Raw genomic sequence first — 22,365 nt, forward strand, 5'->3', positions numbered from 1 at the left:
TCCCCAAATTACCCTATCTGGTGGTTGGCAGGTACAGAGCAGGCTCTCAGAGGTATTTGTTGAATGAACGTGGCTGAATGTGAGTGCCTGAGGTTATTTCTTAAGCGTATAGATCTTCTATCAGAACTGGGTGCAGGATTGTCTAGCATTCCTGTTAAAACAAAACAAAACAAAAAAAATCCTGCACAAAAGGATCATTTATGAAATATATAACTAGTAGATCAGATATGCAACACACCGTACTCTACTCAGTGTTGCAAATTTCAGATGGATGGATTTGTGGTTCTTAGTCCATCTCCTGTTCTAATCCCTTAATCTAAACCGCTGAAAGACCACCTGGAATCTTTGCTTGGGCTGTAGATGTTACATGGCCACAGCGTTCCAACGCGCTTTCTCCCGCATACAAGCATTGTCAGAGCGGTAGTGAATCTCGGAGCTGCACTGTCCAGCAAACCTAGCGTGGTTCCGTTTGTTCCTTAATACTTATGAATCCAAATGCGGTGACACTATGTTGCCTGTAAGGCCTGTCCACCTCCAGTTCGCTATGCTCTATCCCCCGGAAAAGAGGTTGACACACGAAGCGTTCTCTGTGGCTGCAAACATGCTTACTCAGCGCAATCACTAACAGCATGAGTGTGCAAGTCAAAGAAGTACCTTGCCAGTGTCACGTGCCCACTGTTTCTTCAAACGCCGCAGGATCTCTATCCCAGAACAAAACAAGACAAACATACAAACAACCCTAAACCAATTTCTCAAAGACCCGCGTTGCGTCCTAGTCGCGCAAAAACTGGTGCGGTTAGAACAGGCTGGCTGTTTTAAAGATGTTTTCAGCCAAATGCAAAGCTATCTTCAGAGAGGTTCTGTACCCACGTGGCTCGCGCAGACGCTAATTACTAAGAGGCTGAGAAACAAGCAGCCAGGGAGATTGGCCGCCCCAGAGGGAATAAACTGGCACCTCCAGAAATAAAGCTCCGCAGCCAATGCGGCGCCGCGGCCCGCGGGATTGGCTGTCCCCGCAGTGACGTCGCCTGGGCGGGCCAAGTCGGTTTGCGACAGAGGCCGCGGGTCCCGGCCGGGGGAGCCGAGGAGAGGGGTTCCGCAGCCCCGCGCTCGGCACTCGAGCCCGCTCTCCGCCAGCTCGGAAGGTTTCTTTCTTCTCCGCACGTCTCGCCCGCGTCCCAGAGTCTTTGGCACCGAATTCCGGCGGGTGTGTGAGCCCGGGAGCCGCGGACCCCCGCACCGCCAGGACTCCCCTGCGCGAGGGCGGCAGGGGACGCCGAGGTTTGGCCTGCGGGCACGGGGCGGGCGCGGGGCGGTTCCCGGGAGGGTGGCCAATCTGTGCGCGACCGAGGCGGGATTTTCTCTTCGACTCGCTCCGCCCGGGCGGGTGCGCCAGCCCGGGCTCCTGCGCGAGAGAGCCGAGGAGAGCTGCGGAAAGCGCGGCGGTGCGCGCGGAGTTGCGGCAAATGGAAGGGGATCCGAGGTGCCTGGCGCGGCCGCGGCTGCGACGTGCATCTGCAGCGCTCGGGGAGAGGCCCGCGGAGCGCTCGGCTCGGGCAACTTCACTTTTCCCGCCGCTCGAGAATTGGAGGGGAGGGGAGGTGCCGAGGGCTTGGAGAGGGGCTTGTAATGAAGTCTTCACTGGAACCCCCCTCCTTCTCGAGCGTGGAGGTATTGGTGCCCAAGAGAATACTGAGAAGGCTTGGGAAACAATCGTGTAAAGGAATGCGGTGGTGAGGGGTGGGAATCGCGGGTCCCCCCGGGAGCGCGCGGCCGCGGATTTGCTTGCGGCGCGAGCTGCGGCGCCCGGACCTGGCCGCGAGCCCGGCCCGGCTGAGTGCTGAGATTTGGGGAAGTGGGAGCCGCGCGGGCGGGGCGTCCCGGAGAGAGTTCGCCACGCGGTGCCTCTTTCCTTTCACTTCCTGCAGCAGCTGCTCGCGATGAGGAGGGCAGCGGGCCTCGGGCGGAGCGGCCGGGTTCCCCCGGCCTGAGCGCCCACCCGCCGCCGACGCCGCGGGGACGTCCCCGACCACCTGCGCTTCCGGCCATGAGCTCTCGGTGAGCGCGCGGCGTGGGCAGTCGTGGACCTGACCCTTCCCGAGGTAATGCCGGCTCAGCTTTGAGTGGCCTGGGAGAGCGAAGAAACCCTAAAATGGAGGACTTTTCTACCAGGACCTATGGCACCAGCGGCCTGGACAACAGACCTCTGTTTGGAGAGACGTCGGCCAAGGTGAGTGCGGCCCTGGAGACCGAGCTGGGATGTGTGTGTTTCTTAGTGTATCCGCAGTCCTGGCTGCGGCCCGTGAAGGTACTTGTAGGAAGAGAGAGCTGGTTCTTCAAGCCTACTTCCCTCTTAAGATGTTTGTCCTGCCACTCGGTTCGCTTCGGACAGGTTTGGCCCCGCAGCCCTGAAGGCGGGGGTGGAGGAAAGTTGAGAAAGTTCCGGGCTGTTGGGGATCCTTCAGGGGTGTACGGAAGCCCCTCTCCAGCCCCTCTCGGAAGGGGAGGTGGCGCTGGAGTGTTAACCTTCAGGAGGCTTCAGGTGTGCAACTAAAGCTTCCGCAAGAAAACCCCGGAGAGGTGCTTCTGACGAGTATTTACATGGAACCATTAAGAGTTTACTGCTGAGTCAGCCAAGCAAAGAGGCTCCATAGGAGGGTTTCTTTGATGGCACTCCATTCCGGGAAGAGATCAGAGGGTCTCTGGATCTAAACAAGCTGTAGGACCTTATTTTTTAATACAAAAAGTATAATGCCTTCTTACAGCCTTCATCTTGGGATGTTCTGGGCCAGTAATCGAGGAGAGCTCTTTTTCTCTCTTCTGCTTTAACTCGGAGTCATTTTGGCAAAATGAGCCTGTGGGTCCCCCCCACCCCCAGAGGCTGTTATTGGTGACCTTTGACCCCTACAAAGTCCTTTTTTTTTTTTTTTAAGATTTATTTATTTTTAGAGATGGTGCAGGAGTGCAAAAGCAGGAGGGGGAGAGAGGTGAGAGTCCTTTAAAGCCTCTCAAAAAGTATGGCACATGTGGAGTGCAGAACTTCTTGGGTTTTTCAGCTTTGGGGGGACCTCTGACAGAAAGGATAGGAAACTTGTACACCTGGCGGAGTGGGGTGTAACTCTGAATTTGGAAGCTGCAGGCCTTCTGCAGGACTACTCCATGATTTCTTTAAACTCTGTGTGGGGGTATTCTTTTGTGGAGTTGCTTAACAAGAAAATGTTTTAAGCTTGATCTCTAGGAAGATGCACCTTGTCTATTGTGTGGCTTTGCATAATCCTGGCTCACAGTGCACAAGGTTTGAGAAGTGTGGTTCTAGTTGGTTAGATGTTACTATTTCTACTGCAGTTATTAAGTATTATGTGAGAGGGTTCTCATGGTCCAAGGAACACAGTTTGTTGGGTGAAATAGACAAATGTGATACATTGGATCTATGTTATGATGGGACATGGAAGGGGTTTGCTGGAGAAACTGGTCACTTTTGTTGGGGAAGATCTTGGTTTCTGACAGCCTTGGGCTTGCACATATGAATGCCCCTAAATTGGGGTTTAACAAGAGGATTTGGGGCCTGGAGAGTGGAGGCAGCTTCCTGCATGAAGGTGTTAGACCTGGGGCACCTGACTGTCCAGTTGTGCCAAGAGCTAAGAGGTTCAGCATCTCCCTCACATGTGCACAGATTGGGGTTCTGGGTGATGTAGACTTGTGACCTCCTTTAATCCCCACAGCACCTTAACACTGAGGTAGATGACTTGATAATGGGCTTGATTTACAGAGACATTGAGAAATACTGATGTTTTCTGACTTGCTTGGGCCTAAACAGTCAAGTTTTCTATAGCCTGTGATCAGTTTGAAACCTATCCAAGAACTTGACTATTCGAAATGTTTCTCTTTGTTGCCTGCTTATTTTGTCCAAGAGCAGATAGGCCTAGCATTACTTAGGCAGTTTTGGGCCTTATAACAGTAGGTTCAGGTACTCAGAGACTTAGAATGAGGTACAGTTCCACATATCAAAATTTAGTTCCCTCTGTGAGGCTGGCAGAATGACTAGACATAGAGAAATTATCCAGAACTGAGAAGAAAGAGACCGTTGGTCTGAGAATGGGAGAAAACATCCTGCATCTTGCAAGTTGAGATGTCCAGTCTGAAGGAGAGACCTAGGTTTTTAAGGACGGCAGGTGGTTTTATTGGAGGATGTACAGAAGACCAGGCCCAGGAACTGGGCTGGGCAAGTTGCAGGGGAGCCATTTCTTTGGAGAGCAGTCACTGCCGGAGCAGGCTGGATCCCTGGTGACCCGGAGAAACCTTTCACTGGACCCTCTGTGCAGGTGTTCCCCAGCCTGCTCTCTTTTCAGATACCAGAAAACTGGACCCAAAAGCCACGTCACCGTGAAACTTGGTATTAACGAGCTACCATTTCTGAGGAGAAAACCCAGCAAGGGGAAAGCCCACTTCCTGTCCTACTCCATTAAATGCTCTGAACTTTCAGTAATCTTGTTTGCCGTACAACAACTGACCATATGTAGCCTCTCAATTTTACTTTCATCTCTATTTTTTTTTTTTAGTTTCCCAATTTTAAATCTAGAGCTTTAGGTCCAGTGTCCACCTCTAAGGCAAAGATGACTGAAAGCCCCCAGAGCAGAGAAGAGTGTCCATGGAAGCTGCTTTTTCTCAGTGCCAGGCAACATGCTAGGCATTCAGCCTTTCCCCTGTTGGGTCATCCAGTTCCTTTGTAAGGTGTGCGTTGTGACTGCTGCTGGGTAACTGAGGAAGCTAAACCCCACGGCAGGCTGCTTGTTCAGTCACACCACTAGCTCTTCCCTGGTAATGTTTGAACAACTCCCTTCAGGAGTTGCCACTGAGAGTAGATAGTAAATGATGCAGTCTGTCTGCATACTTTGGAAAGCACTGTAGACATTTACATTCCAGTTACCCAGTCCCAGGAAGTGGATTCATCTAAAGTCAGGGTGTGAGTGAAAGATTCCAGAATCTACTGTAGGACGTCTGTTGTTCCTTTAGAATTACGAATTGCTGGGGGGGCTAGCTTACGCATCCTGGTCTGAATGTTGTTTTCAGCTGTTTTTATCCATTCCCAAAGTCTGGGGTGTACTTATGTACATTGTTCGAAGGGAAAGCATAAATATGGCACAGTTGCCAAGATGGACATATCTGGGGTTGCCAAGCCCGTGCTCTAGTTTAGCATTTTCTAAAGACGCATGGTCCAGTAGAAATACAATCTGAGCCATATATGTGAGTTTAAATGTCCTAGTAACCATACTAAACAGGTAAAATTAATTTTAATACATTTTAATTTCCCACCAAAAATAAATTTGAGGGGCATCTTGGGTGGCTCAGTTGGCTAAGCGTCTGTCTTCGGCTCAGGTCATGATTCCAGGGTCCTGGGATCGAGCCGCGGCATTGGGCTCCCTGCTCAGTGGGGAGCCTGCTTCTCCCTCTCCCTTTGTTGCTCTGCCTGCTTGTGCTCTCTGTCTCTCTGTCAAATAAAAAAATAATAAATTTGAATGTTTAATCCATACAAAAGCAGACCTACTTAGACATTTCTGGACTAAGCCTCGGACATCCGGCATGTATTTTTCCCTTGGAGCCTGTGTCATTTTGGACGAGCACATTCCAGGTGCTCAGTAACCACAAACAGCTGCAGGTGCCTTACTGGACAACACAGTTCTGAAGCAGCTTAATTCTTAGTTATGCTGTTTCCATAGTCATTCTCAGAAGAAAGTTTCCTTCTCTGGGGGACTTGCTAGAACCTTTAACAAGCAGATGTTCACCAGGACTCTGGTTGGAGAGGGTGGGTAAGTAGCACTTGTGGACTGTTGATAAGGTAGCCTTTTAGGGACATGATGAGTTATGGACTTCTTCCCTCCCCTCATGGGAGCATTCATGAGCCCAATTTCCACAGAACACTTGGCAATGTTCCTGTAGGAAGCCTCTTCCTTTGCTCCTCCCTTCCCTAACCTAGTGTGAACTAAAACTGGAGAATTTCCTCCTCTCTTGTCTGTGGCTGCCTTTAAAAATTTGCCTTAGCACCACACATAGTTGGGGCTATCTTTCTAAGTAATGGAGGGACCCTAATTTAACCTCAGGGCTTGTGAGTCCATCCTCTTTTGGTTTGCTGGCTGCCTGCCCAGTCATCTGAAGTCAGTGCCCTCCAGTCTGGAGGATGAATCTAAGATGGGAGGGAGAGATGGTTCTCTCTGGAGAGAAGGCAAACCAGCACCCCACAGTTAGCACCACTGGGAAAGCAGGAACGCTACCCCTGGTGGAAGGTCATGTAAACTGCTTTCGGGACCAGCCTGCTGTGTTGCTTTGTCGCTGGTTCCAAAAATGAGTGATTGATCTTTTAAGGCGGATGGTGACTGTGGTTGCCCCTCCATTCATACCTGGATGGGATAGAAGAAGGTGAGTGACTTCGGTGAAGGTATATCACTGAACTCAGCTAATAGGAGTGGGGTGTGGGGTCTGTGTAGGGATATGTTCTTGGGTCCCAAGGCTCAGATCTTTGGTTCCAAAGGTAGAAGGTCCAGTTACAAAAGTACTTTTTCTTCTTCCTATAAACAAAACAAACAGATCGGTAAAAGAAGGTCTTTTTATGGCCATTACTCCAATGAAGGCAATTCTGATTTGGGGCCTTTAGCTTCTGCAGATTTTAGCAAAAAATGAGAGAGTTAATTTGAGAGAGAGTTATTTTGTGCTTTTTGTGGGAGGACGTTTAAGGGTTGCTGCTTAATTAATAACAAAACTGTGATTAAGATTATTGTGTCTGTCTGCCGCCCCTCCCCCTGCCTAGAAAGCTGAAGTCTTTACTCTGAGAGGTGCAGGCTTCTAGCTTTCCTCTTGATACAGCTTCTGGATGATCCTCTGATCGCAACTCTTGTCTCCCTCAGAGGGGATCTGGTAGCCCGAGGTACCAGATCTGCTGGCCCCTTGCCTCTCTTCCACTGACCAGCCACGCTGAGTTGGGATTTCTTGTGCTGGACGTAGTAGAGCATGACTCATGCCATGCCTTTTTCCTTTCTTACTCTAGTAAGTTTGCTCTCTCCCACCCACAGACCAGAGGCCTGGGGATCTCTGCCGGTTGGGCTCAGGCATTTGTAATTTTAGAAAGCCCCTCAGAGGACGCTGGAGCGTGGAGAGAGGGCTGATTGCCGTGGTCTAACCCATGCTGTGTGGAAGCCCAGGACTGGCTGGAACCTCTCCGTGGACCTGTTTCCTTTAGCTGCTGCCTGCTTTTGGCAGATTCTGTTTACCTTTCTGTAGTGTTCTTGCTGAACCCTCAAACCAGACTCGGGATGCGTCTTAGGCCAGTCTCTGGGTGTCTGAGTTTAAAGCAGAGAAAGATGGATTATCAGAAGGGCAGCCCCACAAGAAAGCAAGGGGGAGCGTGCCCTGTCTGTGGAACCGAGGAACGGCTGATCTGTGGTTAGCAAAGTATGTGGCAGTTAGAGCAGGACCCGGGTGGACCCTGAAAGTTCTCAAGGTTATGATGTGCTATCCCTCCCATCTGGTGCCAGCCAGGGGGTCTTGGTTTGTGATGTGTTAGCCGGTTGTATAAGACGTATCAACTGGCATCCCACCCTTGCTCTCTAACTAACTTCGGGAAAAAGAATAAAAGGACAGGGTTGATGATTTTTGCAGGGTGGTGAAGGAATGTGTCTGTCTGCAGCCCCTGAAGTTATTATGGAGGGAGAGCCTCGTAAAGGTTTAAGTGAACAAATAAACCTATTCCCTGGATCCAGTGCCCTCCTTTCTCCAAATGTCTCAATTCTCTTCTGTCTAAATCCCCGCCTGAGAACATTCCTTAAAACCCCGCCTGCATCCATGCTGCCCTCCAATGAGCCTGGCCCTTGGAGGTGCCCCCTGGCACTTACTCCTTGTGTTGTGAGGGATTTTTCTAGATCTTGCCTTCCTGACTCCGAGTGTCAGCTCCTTGAGGGTAGAGCCATTTGCTTCATTTCTCCAACCTTTCCGGCCCTGCGCACAATGTCCATTCTTGATGTTAAGTATATTAACATCATGTGAATACATGAGAAGTAAGCATCACCAGAAGGGTAACTACATTCTTGGGCCATGCTGGGTGACTGCAGAAGAGGGGGCTGGTGTTGAGAAGCCTGGAACACTGGGCACCAAAACAGGAAAGGGGTTTCAGGCCCTCTGGCAGCTAACCAGCTGACGGCCTTCCGTGATCATCTCCTTGCTGTGCGTCAGCTGAGGGGCAGGTAGGAAACCTAATACTGTATTGTACTGGAAACTTCTGAGGTTGTTGGCCTCTCAGAAGCTCTCTGGCCTGCTGAGTGGGCCTCTCCACAGATGGACTTTTGCGGGTCTGGGGTGGTAGGCTAGGTCTGCTGAAATGAGTCCTTTCTTTCCTGAGGGTCAGGCTTTGGGCCATGTGTATGTATAGTCCTATTTTTTGAGCTGTTTTAGGATCCAGTGGGTTGACAGACTTGAATGTCCCTGTGAGAATGATGAAATGCATTTGAAGTTGGGGCTGACTTAGAAATTGGGGCCAGGGTATGAGCCCTCTGTACTCCCATTCATCTCTGAGGTAAGATGCCCCATTAGATGTAAAAATACTACTCTGACCACATCAGCAGCCACTTACTGACTCTTTGGGAATTGTCACTGTTCTAGGGGCTTTACCAGGATACTACCTCCAGATCCTTTCAGCAGCCCCACACGTTCGACCGTTGTATGAAAACGGCAATTTAGGCTTCAAAGTTGAATGATCCCTCTAAGGCCACAGGACGGCTTTTGGCTGGAGAATAAATCTGTTCTGTCCGTCAGGCTCCTAACCTTGTAATCTTGTACTGTGCCTCTTGTGCTAGAGGTTACGGCCCCTTCCTGTGGGATTCTAGGGGTTATTTTGCCCCTTAAACTCATGGAGTAAGTTTGTTTTCTGCTTTCACTGTGATCTGATTTGCATAAGTGGTGCTTTAATGAAATTCACCTATTTTAAGTTCATGTGTCTATGACAAAGAGAATCAGGTAGGATGGAGGTACAAAAATACTGACAAATGAAAGCTGCTTCAAGATGTGGGTGTGTGAAATAAGGGAAACCTTTGAAAATGTCTGTGCATATACTTTGTCCAGATCGAGAGGAGGTGGGGGTGGGGGTTGGTATTCAGATGGGACATGCGGCCATGGTGGTGCATTTGACAGGGAGCTGAGGGTGAGGGTCTTCAAGTGTGGGTGTGCCTGCACCCTGGTGACCACCTTCTCATGCTGCTTCTGCTCTTGGCGCCCTTCCAAGTTTGGTGTTTCTTTGGGTTGTCTTAGAAGAGCAGCAGCTAGGATCAAGTTCACTATTGGCCACATTTTGCCAGTGAGATAAGCTTTCCCCCGGCTTTCTACCGTGTGCAGGTTGTCCCTGGGGTGGCCCCAGATGACAGCATGAGGGGAAGCCCTTGCTTAGAGCTGGGTAGCTCTGCGGGAACCACGTTAACCCACTGACAAGGTATGAGATTTCCCGCTTCAGCTGGGCCCCAGCCTCTCACATTTTACATCCTCTCAGTAGGTTTATACCTATAGGGCTGCCTCTTGAGGCATCTGATTGTGCCATTTCCAGCACTTTCCTGGCAAGAAGTTTCCCCCCGAGATTTGGAAGAAATAAAAGGAAAATCATTTCTGAGAATGGCCATTTATTTATAGTATTGGTTTGGTTTGAGAAATGCAAAAACTTTCCAAAGTTGGAGGATGTGGCTCAAGGGTCTGACTCAGTCAGGTTAACAATGGTAGGAAGTGGTGCCCTTTGGACATTTCCTGCGTGCTGAATGGACTGTCTTCTCTTGGCCTCACCAGAGAAGATAATCTTCAGTGACCTGAAGCTCTCGTGGGTTATGGAAGACAAGTTCTGGATTTAAAATGGGATCGAGGTCTTTAATGAAAGGATGAGCAAAGTTCTGGGAGCCTGAAGAAAGAGAAAATTCTACTCAGGACACCAGATCAGAGGGCTTTTGAGTCTTAGACCTTGAAGTAGGATTAGGATTTTTGATAGGAGAAGGTGACAGGGAATCCCAAGCAGGAGGTCCCGCTTATGTGAAAGGGGTGGGAGCAGGAGTTAACAGGAATGGTGAAGGAACTCCAGGTACCACTGACTGGACTCGAGAGCTTGCTGGGAATGGCTGGGTGGGAACCTTGAATGCTATGCTAGGGAGTATGATTTCCCTCTGGAGGCTATAGCTTATTGAGTGTGCACACGTGTATTCTTGTATTCATTTACTAACCACACTATCTCCAAGGAGGTGTGCCATGTGCTGGGACGTGCGTGTATCTTTTTTCGTGGAGCATGTGTGCACTACAGGGAAGTTAGAAAGGCATTAAACAGTCCTTTTTCTTCCCTCTGTCTTCCTTATTGAGCTTCAGCCATCCTGGCCATTTATTTGTTTGTTTGTTTGTTTGTTTGTTTATCTATTGTCAGAGACACAAACAGAGGGAGTGGGAGGCAGGGGGAGAAGCAGGCTCCTGGCTGATTAGGGAGCTTGATGCAGGGCCCGATCCCAGGGCCCTGGGATCATGATCTGAGCCGAAGGCAGATGCTTCACTAACTGAGCCACCTGGGTATCCCCCACCTCCTTTTTTATTTCCTTAATCCATTTTTCAGGCTTACTCTGCTTCACGGCCTTGGCACTTGCTGTAGTGGCTTGTTGGCGGTACCCTTTGCCCAGATCCTTGCGTGTCTCATTCCTTTTCCACTCCTTAGGTCACATCCTCATAAAGGATTCCTTGACCTCTTTTTATAAATAGCCCCCCTGCCACCTGTCCCGGCCCCCATCACTCTTCATTTACCGGGTTTTATTTTCTTCCTAACTTCCTAACACTTGGCATGTGAGATGAGTGGAGAATGAATGCCTAACATCAAAGTGGAAGGTGGTATGGATGGAAAGTTCTGATGCTGGAGGGAATTGAGCTTTGTGGGCTGGAGATGGACTCCATGATGGAGAGCTTCAGCGTACAGATGAGGATGGAGATAACCAAGCCAGGGAGTGGGTGCAGGATTGGCAGAGAAGCAGGTCACCTTCTGGTCCCCTTCAGGCTGGAAAGAATGGAAATAGGAGGAGGAGGAGTTTCCTCTTTTCCTTGGCATCTTTTTTTTAAAGGATGTCTGCTGATACACAGGCTGCAGGAGTGGGATCAGGTAGCTGAGATGAGGTGGACCTACAAACCAGTTTCTGGAGAGACGCAGGGACCGTCATCTCGGAAGGAGAGGCCACAGGAACGCAGTGAGGGCTCAGCTGACAACAGGAATTTGCAGTCAACTCGGTTAGTCTGTATTTGAGTGAATATTTGGGTATCTGATGCCGGGCACTGTGGTCAACATGACTCATGCTACCCGGCACCATTGTACAAACCAGAGAAGGTTCTCTCCTCTGGGCACTGGTAGCTTTCTCAGCCACATGGCTCGGCTTTGTCCGAATTAGAGAAAGGTGCTCTTGCCGTGGGGTGCTGCGGGCTGGTGCCAGCGTGCTCAGTGGGGAGGACAAAGCATGGGGCTGGACTGCAGCCACGCAGCCCTGTGTGGTGAGTGGCCTGCAGTCTGACAGCGGACAAGGAAGACGTGGCCCTCAGGCTCCCAGACCTTACAAGGGAGATGGGGGAGACATAGGTGTAACCTGGTGGGTGGGCTTAGGACAGTGGGAAGGCTTCACAGCGAGGCTCAGCGCTGGAGCACAGAAGTCATTGCGGGTTTGCAGGGGGACTCAGGACTGCGTTTTCAAAGCATCAAGAGCAGATGTTGAACAGATCCATTGGGGAGTCTTCGTGCACAGCTGAAACCGCTGACTCCATGGCCTGAGATCGGGAGGAAGGCCCTCGAGTTAGAGCTTCGGTGGAACAGCTGGGGAATGATCTAGTCCGTGGATGCAGGTGAAGACCGGATTGAGGAGCAGCAGAGCAGAACGTTGAGGGATACAGATTTGGCCAAAGCAGGTGCAGAAATGATCGAGGAACTGAGAAGAGGAGGGGGAAGAAGTTGACTGGACATAGGTCTTCAAGAGGATGCTTTAGTCCATTTGGCCTGCTACAGCAACATAGCACAGACCAAGGACCAGTTGATTTTATAAACAACAGACATTGCTTTCTCTCCATTCTGGAGGCTGGAAGTCCGAAGTCAGGATGCCTGCACGGTTAGATGAAGGTTCTCTGCCAGACTGTAGCTTTTGTTTGTGCCCTCAGGTGCCAGAAGGGCACCAGCCCATTCCTGGGAGTTCTACCCTTGTGACGGTAGGATGTGAACCTGAGAACCTGAGTTCTACCCAAGTGGGCGGTAGGATGTGAACCTGAGAAATTAGGGGGCACAAACACGCGGACCGTAGCAGAGGATGTTACTGCAGCTGCTAACTCCATTTGGCCCAGGGAGGGAGTAGGCAATGCCCTGTACCCCATTCCTCAGCCGTGAACCTGGCATGAGTACATGGTGACATGGCTCTCTTGGGGACAGCGTTCAGAGACAGGCAGCAAGGGAAATGCAGCGCGTGGGAGAACTCCGCAGCCCACGAAGCCATTGGCTGACATGAGTGGGTTTCAGAGGGTGGGACGGCTCACAGGACTTGGCGAGTGTGGGTGTGAGGACAGACCTGTGGAATGTTCAGCGGGTGGGTGTAGGTCTGCAGGGCTACCCACAATAGTATTGGAGGCGAAGGATTTTATGGAGTCACAAAATTAGAGGCAACACCAAAAAATGGAATGCTCAATCTTTTTTTTTTTTTTTTTTCCTAAGATTTTTATTTATTTATTTGACAGATCACAAGTAGGCAGAGAGGCAGGCAGAGAGAGAGGAAGAAGCAGGCTCCCTGCTGAGCAGAGAGCCTGATGTGGGGCTCGATCCCCGGACCCTGGGATCATGACCTGAGCCAAAGGCAGAGGCTTTAACCCACTGAGTCACCCAGGTGCCCCGGAATTCTCAATCTTACCCCAAGACTTGTACCCTCTGTCTCTCCAGAGGGCAGAAGAGAGAGTTTCTGTGGCTTTGCGCATCCAGGGATTTTTTTCTTCTGCAAAGCTTTCTGTTTTCCTTGCTTCTCCCTGGGAGTATTGAGCATCGCCAGAGCATGGACTCCTTGGCAGGAGTTGCTGTCAAGCCTCTGAAACGAGTGTGTGGTCCTGCTCTAGCCCAAAGTCAGTAACTGGGCTTGTCCTCAGATAGGGAAAGCTGACCCATGGTGTATTATGTATTTCCATGGAATTAATGGAACCTAGCCTGGAGACACCTGGGAAGGTGTCGGGCCTTCGTGGCTGGCAGGAACCAACCTCTGAGGGTGCAGGAGCAGGCCATAGCTTCTGCTGGGCTGTGGCATGTCCGTCCCAGAACTGTGAGGCCACGTGCCGCTCTGCCTGGGAGTGGAGATTTCGAGGAGCTGGACCCCACATGAGTAAGAGGAGCCTCTGTTGGAGAGAGGCCCTCGGAGAGAGGTACTGTTTGGCCACTTCTGTTGACAATTCTGAGTCAACCGTGTGCCAGGCTGCAGGGAAGACAAGGAGGCCGCCTGCCTGGCCTGAAACTGACTGCCAGCCCTAGTGGAGGGGACCAGCAGTAGTGGCAAGTCCAGGCGGTGTGATCTTGGGAGTCTGGAGACAAGAGCATCTCACCCTGAGGGGAAGGTGCCCAGAAAGGATTTATGGTGCATTTGATATTCAAGTTGAGCTCTGAAGGGTGAGCATTCAAATTGGGAGGGTGGCATGTTAGCCACCCCACCTCCCACTCCATAGCTCACTCTCTTGAGAACATTACGCCTTCTCTTTTTCTCAGGGGTCAGTATGAGACGATTATGTGTGAGGTGGTGGTTTTCTGTGTCCCTGTATTTGCAAAGACCCATGCAACCAAAGTTTACCTCTTCCAATGATCCATTGTGCTTAATCAGCAAGTGGTTATAAACCCTATTGCACTTCCCACTTCCCCAGCAGTCTAGTACTAACATCTGAGCTTAAATCAGATGAGTTTTCTTTAGTCCAGTTTTTCTGCCTGCCCTCTCACTCCACTCCCTAAACCCCTTTGGAAATTTTGTCTTGGTCTTTTTGTTGTTGCTTGAATGGGTTGGGGTTTTACTGTAGTAGCAGAAGCCCTTAAATCCGTTTTGGAAGAAGGCAAAAAATAAATTGCTCTGGAAATGCAATACTTGTTAGCATTCTGAACAGTCTAGAACCAGGGTATTTCCAGGTTGCTGAGGGCAAATGCCAGTTTTTGTTTATTTGGGATGTTACTGTCAGTTTCCTCCCAGGGCCATTATGAAACCTGAGCATTTGACATGTGTTTGGGGTTCTCTTGTCTTGTATCAAGCTGGCTAATGACTAACAAGGAAAGATTGGGGGCTTCTCTGCTGTTTGATTGCTGGGGAGTAGGCCTTCTACTCTGGCCCAAGTGCAGTTTGAAGCTGATAATCTGAAACTAGAAATCGTTAAAGCAGCAAGGGTCCAAATACCCTGTAGCCCAGTCCTCTGGTATGATAGACCCAGATGGTGTAAGGGATCTTTTTAAAGTCACATGGTTAGCCAGTGGCAGGAAGGAGATAAGCAGCTTGGTCTCCTAACTCGAATTTCTGGATCCATATATATTATTGGTCTAAACTTTCTTGGCTTGGATTTTGCAAAGAGCATTGGATAGACTTGGCTGTTACCTGGTTGTATGACCTTGATCAATATTATTGAACTTACCCATTGGTAAATGGAGATGTGTTTTCTTACTTAATTCACAGGGTTACCTTCTATCAAGCCACTGGCATGTAGGTCCATCACTTTCTCCTTCCCCATTTCCAAGGAAAATGAAGAGCTAACTGCTTTGGGCTGATGCCAGCCCTTTTGCTCAGGTCTAATGAAGTTGGCTTAGCTATGGGCTATCTCCATTTGCCGTACTTTTGTTCTCTTTGGGGTCTTTTTGTTCATCTGTTAGTCCTCTTTCAGGTTTGACTTTCTTATATTCTCTATCCTATGAAGGTACCTCACTTCCCTTCTCCTTAGTGCCCTCCTGAGCTCTGGACAGTGTCAACTTCTGGAGGGTAGAGACCGTTTTATTCATTGTTGTATTTGCACCTGGAATATGATAATTTTCATTTTATTGAGATACAGTGGAGATGTTCAAATGAATAAATGACTCACAAAGTAATATATGTAGAATTCCTCTGAGAACTGTACATTTCCTGTGTTCATGTGCTAGGGTATCCTAATTCCCAATCCTGTCTTCTCTGCAATTAAGGGTCAAGGATGATTTTGATCCTATCAAGCTATCATGGGGAGTGCAAATAAAGCACAGTAGAAGGTCTAAAGGTCTGGAAGGGGAGCAGTGTTGGTAGGCAGAAATAAGAACAATAAAACTGGGAGGAGACTGTTTCTGTGAGAACTTAATATTCTTATCTTTATGAACTTTATAGTTATTTGGTACATATTAGTTTTAAAACTGCCCTTTGAAGTGCTATTATTTGCTTTTATTGCTCTGTCTTTGCAGACTGGGAGCTGGGAGAGATCGTAAAGCCCAGCAAAGTAATCTCTGGGCCCAGGGAAGGGTCTCTTCTCTACTGAGCTGCTCACATTTTAATGTGCGAATCTTGTTAAAATGCAGATTGATTCTGTGGGTTCTGGGGCAAGGCCCAGGATTCTGCATTTTTCATAGGCTCTCACGTGAGGGAAATGCTGCTAGGCTGCAGACCACACTTTCCATAGCCAGCTCTTAGAAGGGCCTGAAAGTGTGAGGTCTTATTAAGTCAACTCTGGTGTTTCTTTAGCCTGGTTCATAGTTACTTAGATAGCAAAAGGCCTGAAGCCAAGTTCTTGGCTTGGAGAAGGAAAACTCGGTGAGAAACACTAAATGGTTCATCCCATCTTGGGAGTCCCAGAGGGGCTGCATTATGATAGAGTGACTGACACTCATGAAGATGACTTGGGATTCTACTCAGTGAACTGTCTAGAAGGCAAGCAAGGAGTCTTCATTAAAGTTTAGGTATCTTATCATTAAAGATTAAAACCAGTTAGGCTTATGTAAGTTTAACAACATGAAAAAGTCATTGGAGGATCTCTTCATTTCTGAAAGATACACCACTGTAGTTCCTTGCTAATGGGCTTTTTGAGGGGCCACCTGCTAGTTGATGTCTTTGCTAAGACCAGAAGTAGCGTTCTAAGTTGCTCTTCCATTGAGAAGCATAAATGGGATTTGCTCTTTTGGCACCGAATCCCATCTCCATTTCTTACCTCTCTCTCTTACCCCTAGTGAGACCTTGGGCAAATTCTGTTTCCCAGAGCACATTTTTGCCACCTGTAAAATAGTCCCAATACCATTCCATCCCGGGATTTTTTTTTTAGAAGATATGTAAAAGCTCTTGGCATAGTTACTATCCCTTCACTATGATTGCTTTTCCTCCTGCTCTGATCCTAGTTGGCATCTTGCTGTGCTGTTTGGAGATAAGGGATTCTTCTTGGCTACCTCACCTGAACCTCTTCACTGTCTTCTTCCTACGGGTAAGAGAGCTGTTGTGAAGTATGTAGACCTTTGTAAACTTTTCAAGTCCCTGGAACTCCTAAAGAGATGAGAGCAGATATTCTCCCAACAGACCAGAGTTCAGTTAAACCTTTTTCACGAGGTAAAAACAGTAGGGCCCCAAAAATAGACTGTACAACTTAGGTTGAGACACACAGTTGTCTTGTGTGTGGACACTAGTGACTAGTGATTAGTGAATTTGCCCTTGGGTCTCTTTCGCCACAAACAGTTGTAATTTCAGACTCTCGGTATGGCTGGGCAGGCTTCTCTAGCTGAGGTGGTGAAAAGGTGAAAAGATTTGTTTGGAGTCCTTCTAGGTTAGAAAGGGTGTGGCTTGTGGCTTGAGTTGTTACCTTTGTCCCTGTAACATGTGAATTGCAGTGGCCTTTGTCTAGATAGAGTGGTTTGTCCTTGTTGAGATCCGGCACAGGATACTTGGCTTTCCTTCACTCTTCCTCTCAGCTTTGCTTGCCTCTTAACTTTGGATTCTTAGCTTAACTGTAGATAGCTCGGAAATGGTGTTCAGTTGCTGCTCCGTGCTTGTTCCTTCCTGTGCCCTTCCTGTCTGTGAGCTTTTGTTTATTGACTACTCATGGTCAATACTCTGTTGTTCCTTGCTCAGATGTTTTGTTTTGACTTCTCAGAAATAAGACTACTTGGTCTTCTCAGTGGCCTTTAAAGTAGTGTTTCTTAATCATGACCTTGTTCTGTAAGCTCAACCAAATCTATATATTATACATGTATTACATATTACTAATATATTAGTTTTATATATACAGCTGAGACTTTATCTAGCCAGTGACCTTGATTTGGGAATCCTGTTAAGAGTTGACTCTCACTTGCTGTGGGGCTTTAGGCAAATAATTTTAATCATACTCACTGGAACTAATTTATCTTAATCTATAAAATAAAGATTGAGTTAGATGAGTTTTCCAGACCTTTCTGCGGAATTGGTTGGAGTGGGGATGGGAATGATAAGACTCAGTGGGTAACCCCAGGCTCTGCATTCAGTCAAATGGTTATTTTGTTATTAAGTTGGAAAAGCACTGGCCTAGATGGTCTGAGATGGCCTCCAGCCCTGGCATTGTATGATCCCTTCCAGCAGTAGCATCTACTTTTAAATCACATTAGACAAGGACACCTGAGCTGTCATGTTAGTAGGCCCAAACTCATGGCCCTCAACATCATCTGTAGTCTGGTTTGTGAATGGCTGACCATCCCAGTGCACTTGTCCTTTTGCCTCTGTTCAGACTATTCCCAGCAGCACAGGGAATATTCATAAGCATCCTTTCCCCATTCAGTCCTTCCCCAGTCTTCAAAAGACTGTAGTGTAAAAGCATCCTGTCTCTTCAGAAACCTTTTCTAATTAGTTGTCTGTGTCTTCCCAAGGTACCTTCTCCACTCTGATGGCACGGTACTTTGCCTTCCTGGCAGTTCTGTGTATGTGTATGCTCAGAGAGGGGCAGGACCTTAGTTTCTTAATTCTAAATCCCCCCAGTGGCTAGAACTGTACCTTCCTGGCAGTGCCATGGGTCCATGATAGAGCTCAAAAATGCTTTTCTCTTTCAGGATCGAATCATCAATTTAGTTGTTGGCAGCTTAACATCCTTGTTGATCCTAGTAAGTATGTTTTATTTTGTGTCTCACCCAGGCTTTTCGCTTAAGTTTTTTGAAAGCTTCAGGACTGTGGTTCAGTTTAACTCGGAAAAAAGACTTATAAGAGGCCAGTATGTGAACCTGTGGGGTATTCTAGTCATCGTCTAGTATTGTTTTATTACTGCTTAAACAAAACTGCAGTTGGCAATGGGAATACTTAGATTTCTACCCTCACCCCCCCAGCTGAAATAGCACACATGAAGGCAGGCATCTTTCTGAGTTTGCAGTGTATGTTTAGTAAATTTGTAACTTCTCAGTGGCACCTGCATTTCCCCTCTTTGTGTCACCCACAACTCCCCGTTTCTGCTAATCCCTCAAGTTTATTTCGTCCCTAAAAGCACACTCATTATCCTTTGGTTTAAAATGATTATTTGGTCATTATTCTTTATCCCACGTAATGTAGTTTGATGCTCCTGCTGTAAAATAAAGCTATAGTTCCCAGAATCTGAAAATGGCATTTTTGTAGCACATTTTCATTAAATTGAAGAGAATTTAATGAAGTTTCAATGACTTCTTAAGAAAAAAGAATGAGTATAATGCTTTATCTGTAAACCTATCTCCATATTTTCCAAAATGTTCAAAAACCTTTTTGGTTTTAATTGTTGCTGGCGTATTCAAAATAACCTAATAAAGGTTAGAACTTTTCCCAGTGTCATCCTTAATACTGGGAATGAGGTTTAAATGCTTTCTAATCTTTTTGTAAAGAGGTTATTTTGAGCTTAGCTAGTTTTATGAGCATGATGTTTTGTCTCCTTTTACAGTAGAGGAAAAGTATAGAAAAGGAAGTATTAAAAACAAGTAACATATTGGAACAGATTTACAAATACTTTACTAAATATTAACATCCCAGAAGGCAAACCTGGTGGTAGATACTATTTTACAATGTTAAGTGTTTTATAATAGGACATAGCTTAAACTCCAGTCTAACCAAGGCCTGACACGATTTCTTTTCATACAGGTCACGCTGATCAGTGCTTTTGTTTTCCCTCAACTACCTCCAAAACCGTTGAATATATTTTTTGCTGTCTGCATCTCTTTGAGTAGTATTACTGCCTGCATACTTGTGAGTACTATTTAGAATTTAAAATGAGTATCCTTGAGGGCTGAAGATTGCAGTGTATACCTAGGATTGATTCCCAGCTTTGGGTCTGTAAGAAAGGGTGTATCTAGTTACCCGTCCCCACCTTGATGCAAAGGATGTCAGAAGTCTCAGTATTAACTGACAGATTTCTTAGTTTCTAGAATCAGGAGTCATTATTTCTAAAGGGACACTGTTTCTTTGAAAGCTTGTTGGGGGATGCGGGGGGGGGGGGTAGTTAAGACTTGGGTGGCCAAAAGCTCTGGTTTAAAATTGACCTAATTCATCTTCCTTCAAGGACTGCATAAAGGCCCAGAAGGATGTGGCAAATGCCATTACTGCTCTAAAGGGAAGAGATACACCATTCCCGATTTAATTCTAATTATAGAATTAAGTCTATTTTAATTTTTCTGCTTATCTCCCCAAATGAAAGTAATTAACACCAAGACTCTCCTGGGAAATCTTAAGCTATAGCTTTGTCATTGTTCTAAGAATGTACAATTTTACCATAAAGATGCATTTCCTCTACATAAAACAAAGATGGTGATAAATCCTCACTTAGATATTTGCCAGTTGTTTAGTCATTCATTAGTTGGCTAATGTTTTATTTCCCTCAAAGAGAGGTAGAACCCATACTATAAACCCTTAAAAGCAAGTTTTGACTCAACTCACAAAGGCTTTAAATCACCACTGTAATGTGCTTATCTAATGCATTTCTGCTCTACTCCTTTGCTCTTAGGAGAGTTGGACCATGCACTTCTGGAGCTTTTGAAACAAAGCTACCAGAGATGGCTCTTCTTACTCCCAGCTAACGCCAGGAGTGACTAACATGATCTAGTTTTGTATAAAAACCTAGTGTATTGGCAATCTGACTCTGTAATCAGTAAGAATGTAAATGTTGCCATCCCTTCCAGTATGTGAGAGAGCTCTACCGTTTACTCAAATCCATTTAAAACAGACATACGAGGCAGATATTCTTGGATGGCTTGTTAGTGATCGGATGACTGACTACTGGTTTGAACAAAACAAGAATAGCTGAGAAAGCAGGAACAGGTACGATCCTGGATGTGGAAACTTGGTACTACTAGAATTATAAAGAAAAAAACTGCATTCTGGCCACATTAGTTTCAGAAATACAGACTAATGTAAAGATGGTCTTGCTTGGGCAGGGGAGGTATATATGGATGAATTGGTCATAGTTGAAGGAATCCGCTGTATTTAAAAATTTTCATGCCAGGCCCAGAGGCTATTACTTAAACTGTTACTTATTTTTTCTTTTTTTAGATCTACTGGTATCGACAAGGAGACTTAGAACCAAAATTTAGAAATTTAATTTACTATATCTTATTTTCTATCATCATGTTATGTATATGTGCGAACCTGTACTTCCATGACGTGGGGAGGTGAGGCTGCCAAGGAGAAATACTGACCAGGTCTCTTCAAAGCTATACGCGAGACTGTGAGAGCTGGGTAAGCTGTGCTGAAGAATCTCCTGCACAAGTCTGATACATGATTTTCATGTTAATTGTAAATCTTTAATTCCCTCTTGCAGGGGACACATATCCTAGATTGCTTTGCTTTTTCTTTAAGGAGGTGGTGTTGCACTAAAACATTCCAACCCTTAAAGCTCAAATGGCACAAGCAATTTTCACTTTTGAAATTGAACATTTTTATAATGTAAGTGCATGGCGAAAAGCTATGTAACAATCTTGCATTTTAAGACAAATATTCTTTTATTTCTGTTAAACTGAATATACAATTATTGTTCCCTAGGCAACCAACTTTTCCTTATAACTACAATTTCACATTAACAAAACACAGACGGTGAAAAGACAACTTTGATTGTGAAGATCTAATTACAATAATAAATAAAATAATTTATACAAGGTTTTTTTTTTCTTTTTTCTTTTTTTGGGGTGACTTTTCTATAGGGGTCATGTTCATTAAAACCCTAGAGGCTAATTTTGGCTTTACCTTCTCTAATACAGGAATGACTCTTGATTTCTTTCCTTTTATAACCGAAGCAAATTTTGTTTGTTTTTTAAATTGTCTGAGAGGGAGAAGTTATGTCATACCCCACCAGCTAATGCACTAAAGTGAAGGGCAGACTCTGAATACCTTCCCTCAACTGTTTCCTGGGTAATTTGTATAGTAAAACATCTAAGAGTCATAGTATAGGGTAGGCAATCTTCCTGTCCCATTTAGTTTAATTATACTTCAAAGTGCTAACTTTGTAAACTGACAACAGTGGGTTCTGAAGGGGTGAAAACTCTACTTATCTTCTGGTGAGCTGTGTTGCTATTCTCTTCCATATGCCCTTTCTAAGTCATAAAAACCTGTAGTGAATGTTCTTAAATCTTGTAATGCTTCTTTGTGTACCCAGCCTGAATCAGCTCCCACTGCCAGCAATGGGTAAACCAACAGTAACGGCCACACAGTCCCCACCTAGGTCTCTGTATGGGATGCTGGTCACCTTTTAAACTAACGATACTTAACATTTTGAGTGTCACTGGTAAGCTCTTTGCCGTGTTGATGGGACGTTTCTGAAATATGAACAGGCCTACTTGAGACCGGATAGAGCCATGTCCGGTGTTTAGAGATGAATATGACTGCTTTTAAAACAGAGTAGATAAGCTTTGGTGACTGTAAACTTTTCTCAGTAGCTGAAGTGAATGAAATTCCCTGCTGACAGTTAACATGAATCACAGGGATCTATGCAGTTAAGACTTCCATACTCAGTTCATCTACACACTGTCCTAAGACTAGTCCTCAGATGGTATAGTTTAAGGAGGTAAAAGTCATAGCAGCAACATGTATGTGGCTTTAAGCACTGAAGCTGTTTAAAAGCCAAAGGAATGGTGAATTAAGCCTCTTGGGAGTTGCTCCTATTTCTTTGGAGATGTTGTAATTAACAGTGTGGCTTCTCTGCCTCAGCTACCTGTCTCTGAAGAATTACCTAATGACAGTTGACCAAATCCTCAACATCCTTTGAGTCTTCTGAAACAGGACTGCCCAAAGATGATCCAATGATATTTGATTCTTCTCGATGATGTTGGAGTATGGGATCTGTAATGAGTTAAGTGTTCAGTAAGTTTACATGTATTCTCTAATGCATCTCAAGAAGGTATAGTAAGTACTCTATCAAAGTACAAAAATC

The 22,365-nt window shown here is 46.5% G+C and overlaps 2 protein-coding genes across 7 annotated transcripts in view; one reads left to right on the forward strand and one right to left on the reverse strand.

Annotated features, from left to right (window-relative positions):
- The first annotated feature begins 1,169 nt into the window (after positions 1-1,169).
- TMEM243 (transmembrane protein 243) lies at positions 1,170-21,096 on the forward strand. 4 transcript variants are annotated; one of them, XM_032304304.1, is made up of 5 exons: positions 1,170-1,281; positions 1,929-2,230; positions 18,044-18,094; positions 19,089-19,193; positions 20,493-21,096. In XM_032304304.1, the coding sequence occupies exons 2-5, from the start codon at positions 2,153-2,155 to the stop codon at positions 20,613-20,615; spliced, it is 357 nt and encodes a 118-aa protein (XP_032160195.1). In that variant the 5' UTR covers positions 1,170-1,281; positions 1,929-2,152; the 3' UTR covers positions 20,616-21,096. The 4 variants fall into 4 exon arrangements, with proteins under 4 accessions (XP_032160195.1, XP_032160198.1, XP_032160197.1 ...); XM_032304306.1 differs by lacking the exon at positions 1,170-1,281 and adding an exon at positions 1,393-1,483; XM_032304305.1 differs by lacking the exon at positions 1,170-1,281 and adding an exon at positions 1,563-1,671.
- The window catches only part of DMTF1 (cyclin D binding myb like transcription factor 1), a 44,631-nt gene continuing 43,188 nt past the window's right edge, over positions 20,923-22,365 (reverse strand). For all 3 annotated transcript variants that reach the window (XM_032304302.1, XM_032304301.1, XM_032304300.1), the window contains one exon: positions 20,923-22,274. In XM_032304302.1, the coding sequence (XP_032160193.1) occupies positions 22,165-22,274 (110 nt within the window). In that variant the 3' untranslated portion in view covers positions 20,923-22,164. The remainder of the gene's footprint in view (positions 22,275-22,365) is intronic.

Source organism: Mustela erminea, chromosome 11 (genome assembly GCF_009829155.1).
Source record: "Mustela erminea isolate mMusErm1 chromosome 11, mMusErm1.Pri, whole genome shotgun sequence".
Classification (NCBI taxonomy): domain Eukaryota; kingdom Metazoa; phylum Chordata; class Mammalia; order Carnivora; family Mustelidae; genus Mustela; species Mustela erminea.

Coding starts and splice junctions, on each gene's coding strand:
- TMEM243 (XM_032304304.1), top strand. CDS start 2,153: ATGGAGGACTTTTCTACCAGGACCTATGGCACCAGCGGCCTGGACAAC. Junction 2,231..18,043: donor TTGGAGAGACGTCGGCCAAG/GTGAGTGCGGCC, acceptor TTTCTCTTTCAG/GATCGAATCATCAATTTAGT. Junction 19,194..20,492: donor GTATTACTGCCTGCATACTT/GTGAGTACTATT, acceptor TTCTTTTTTTAG/ATCTACTGGTATCGACAAGG.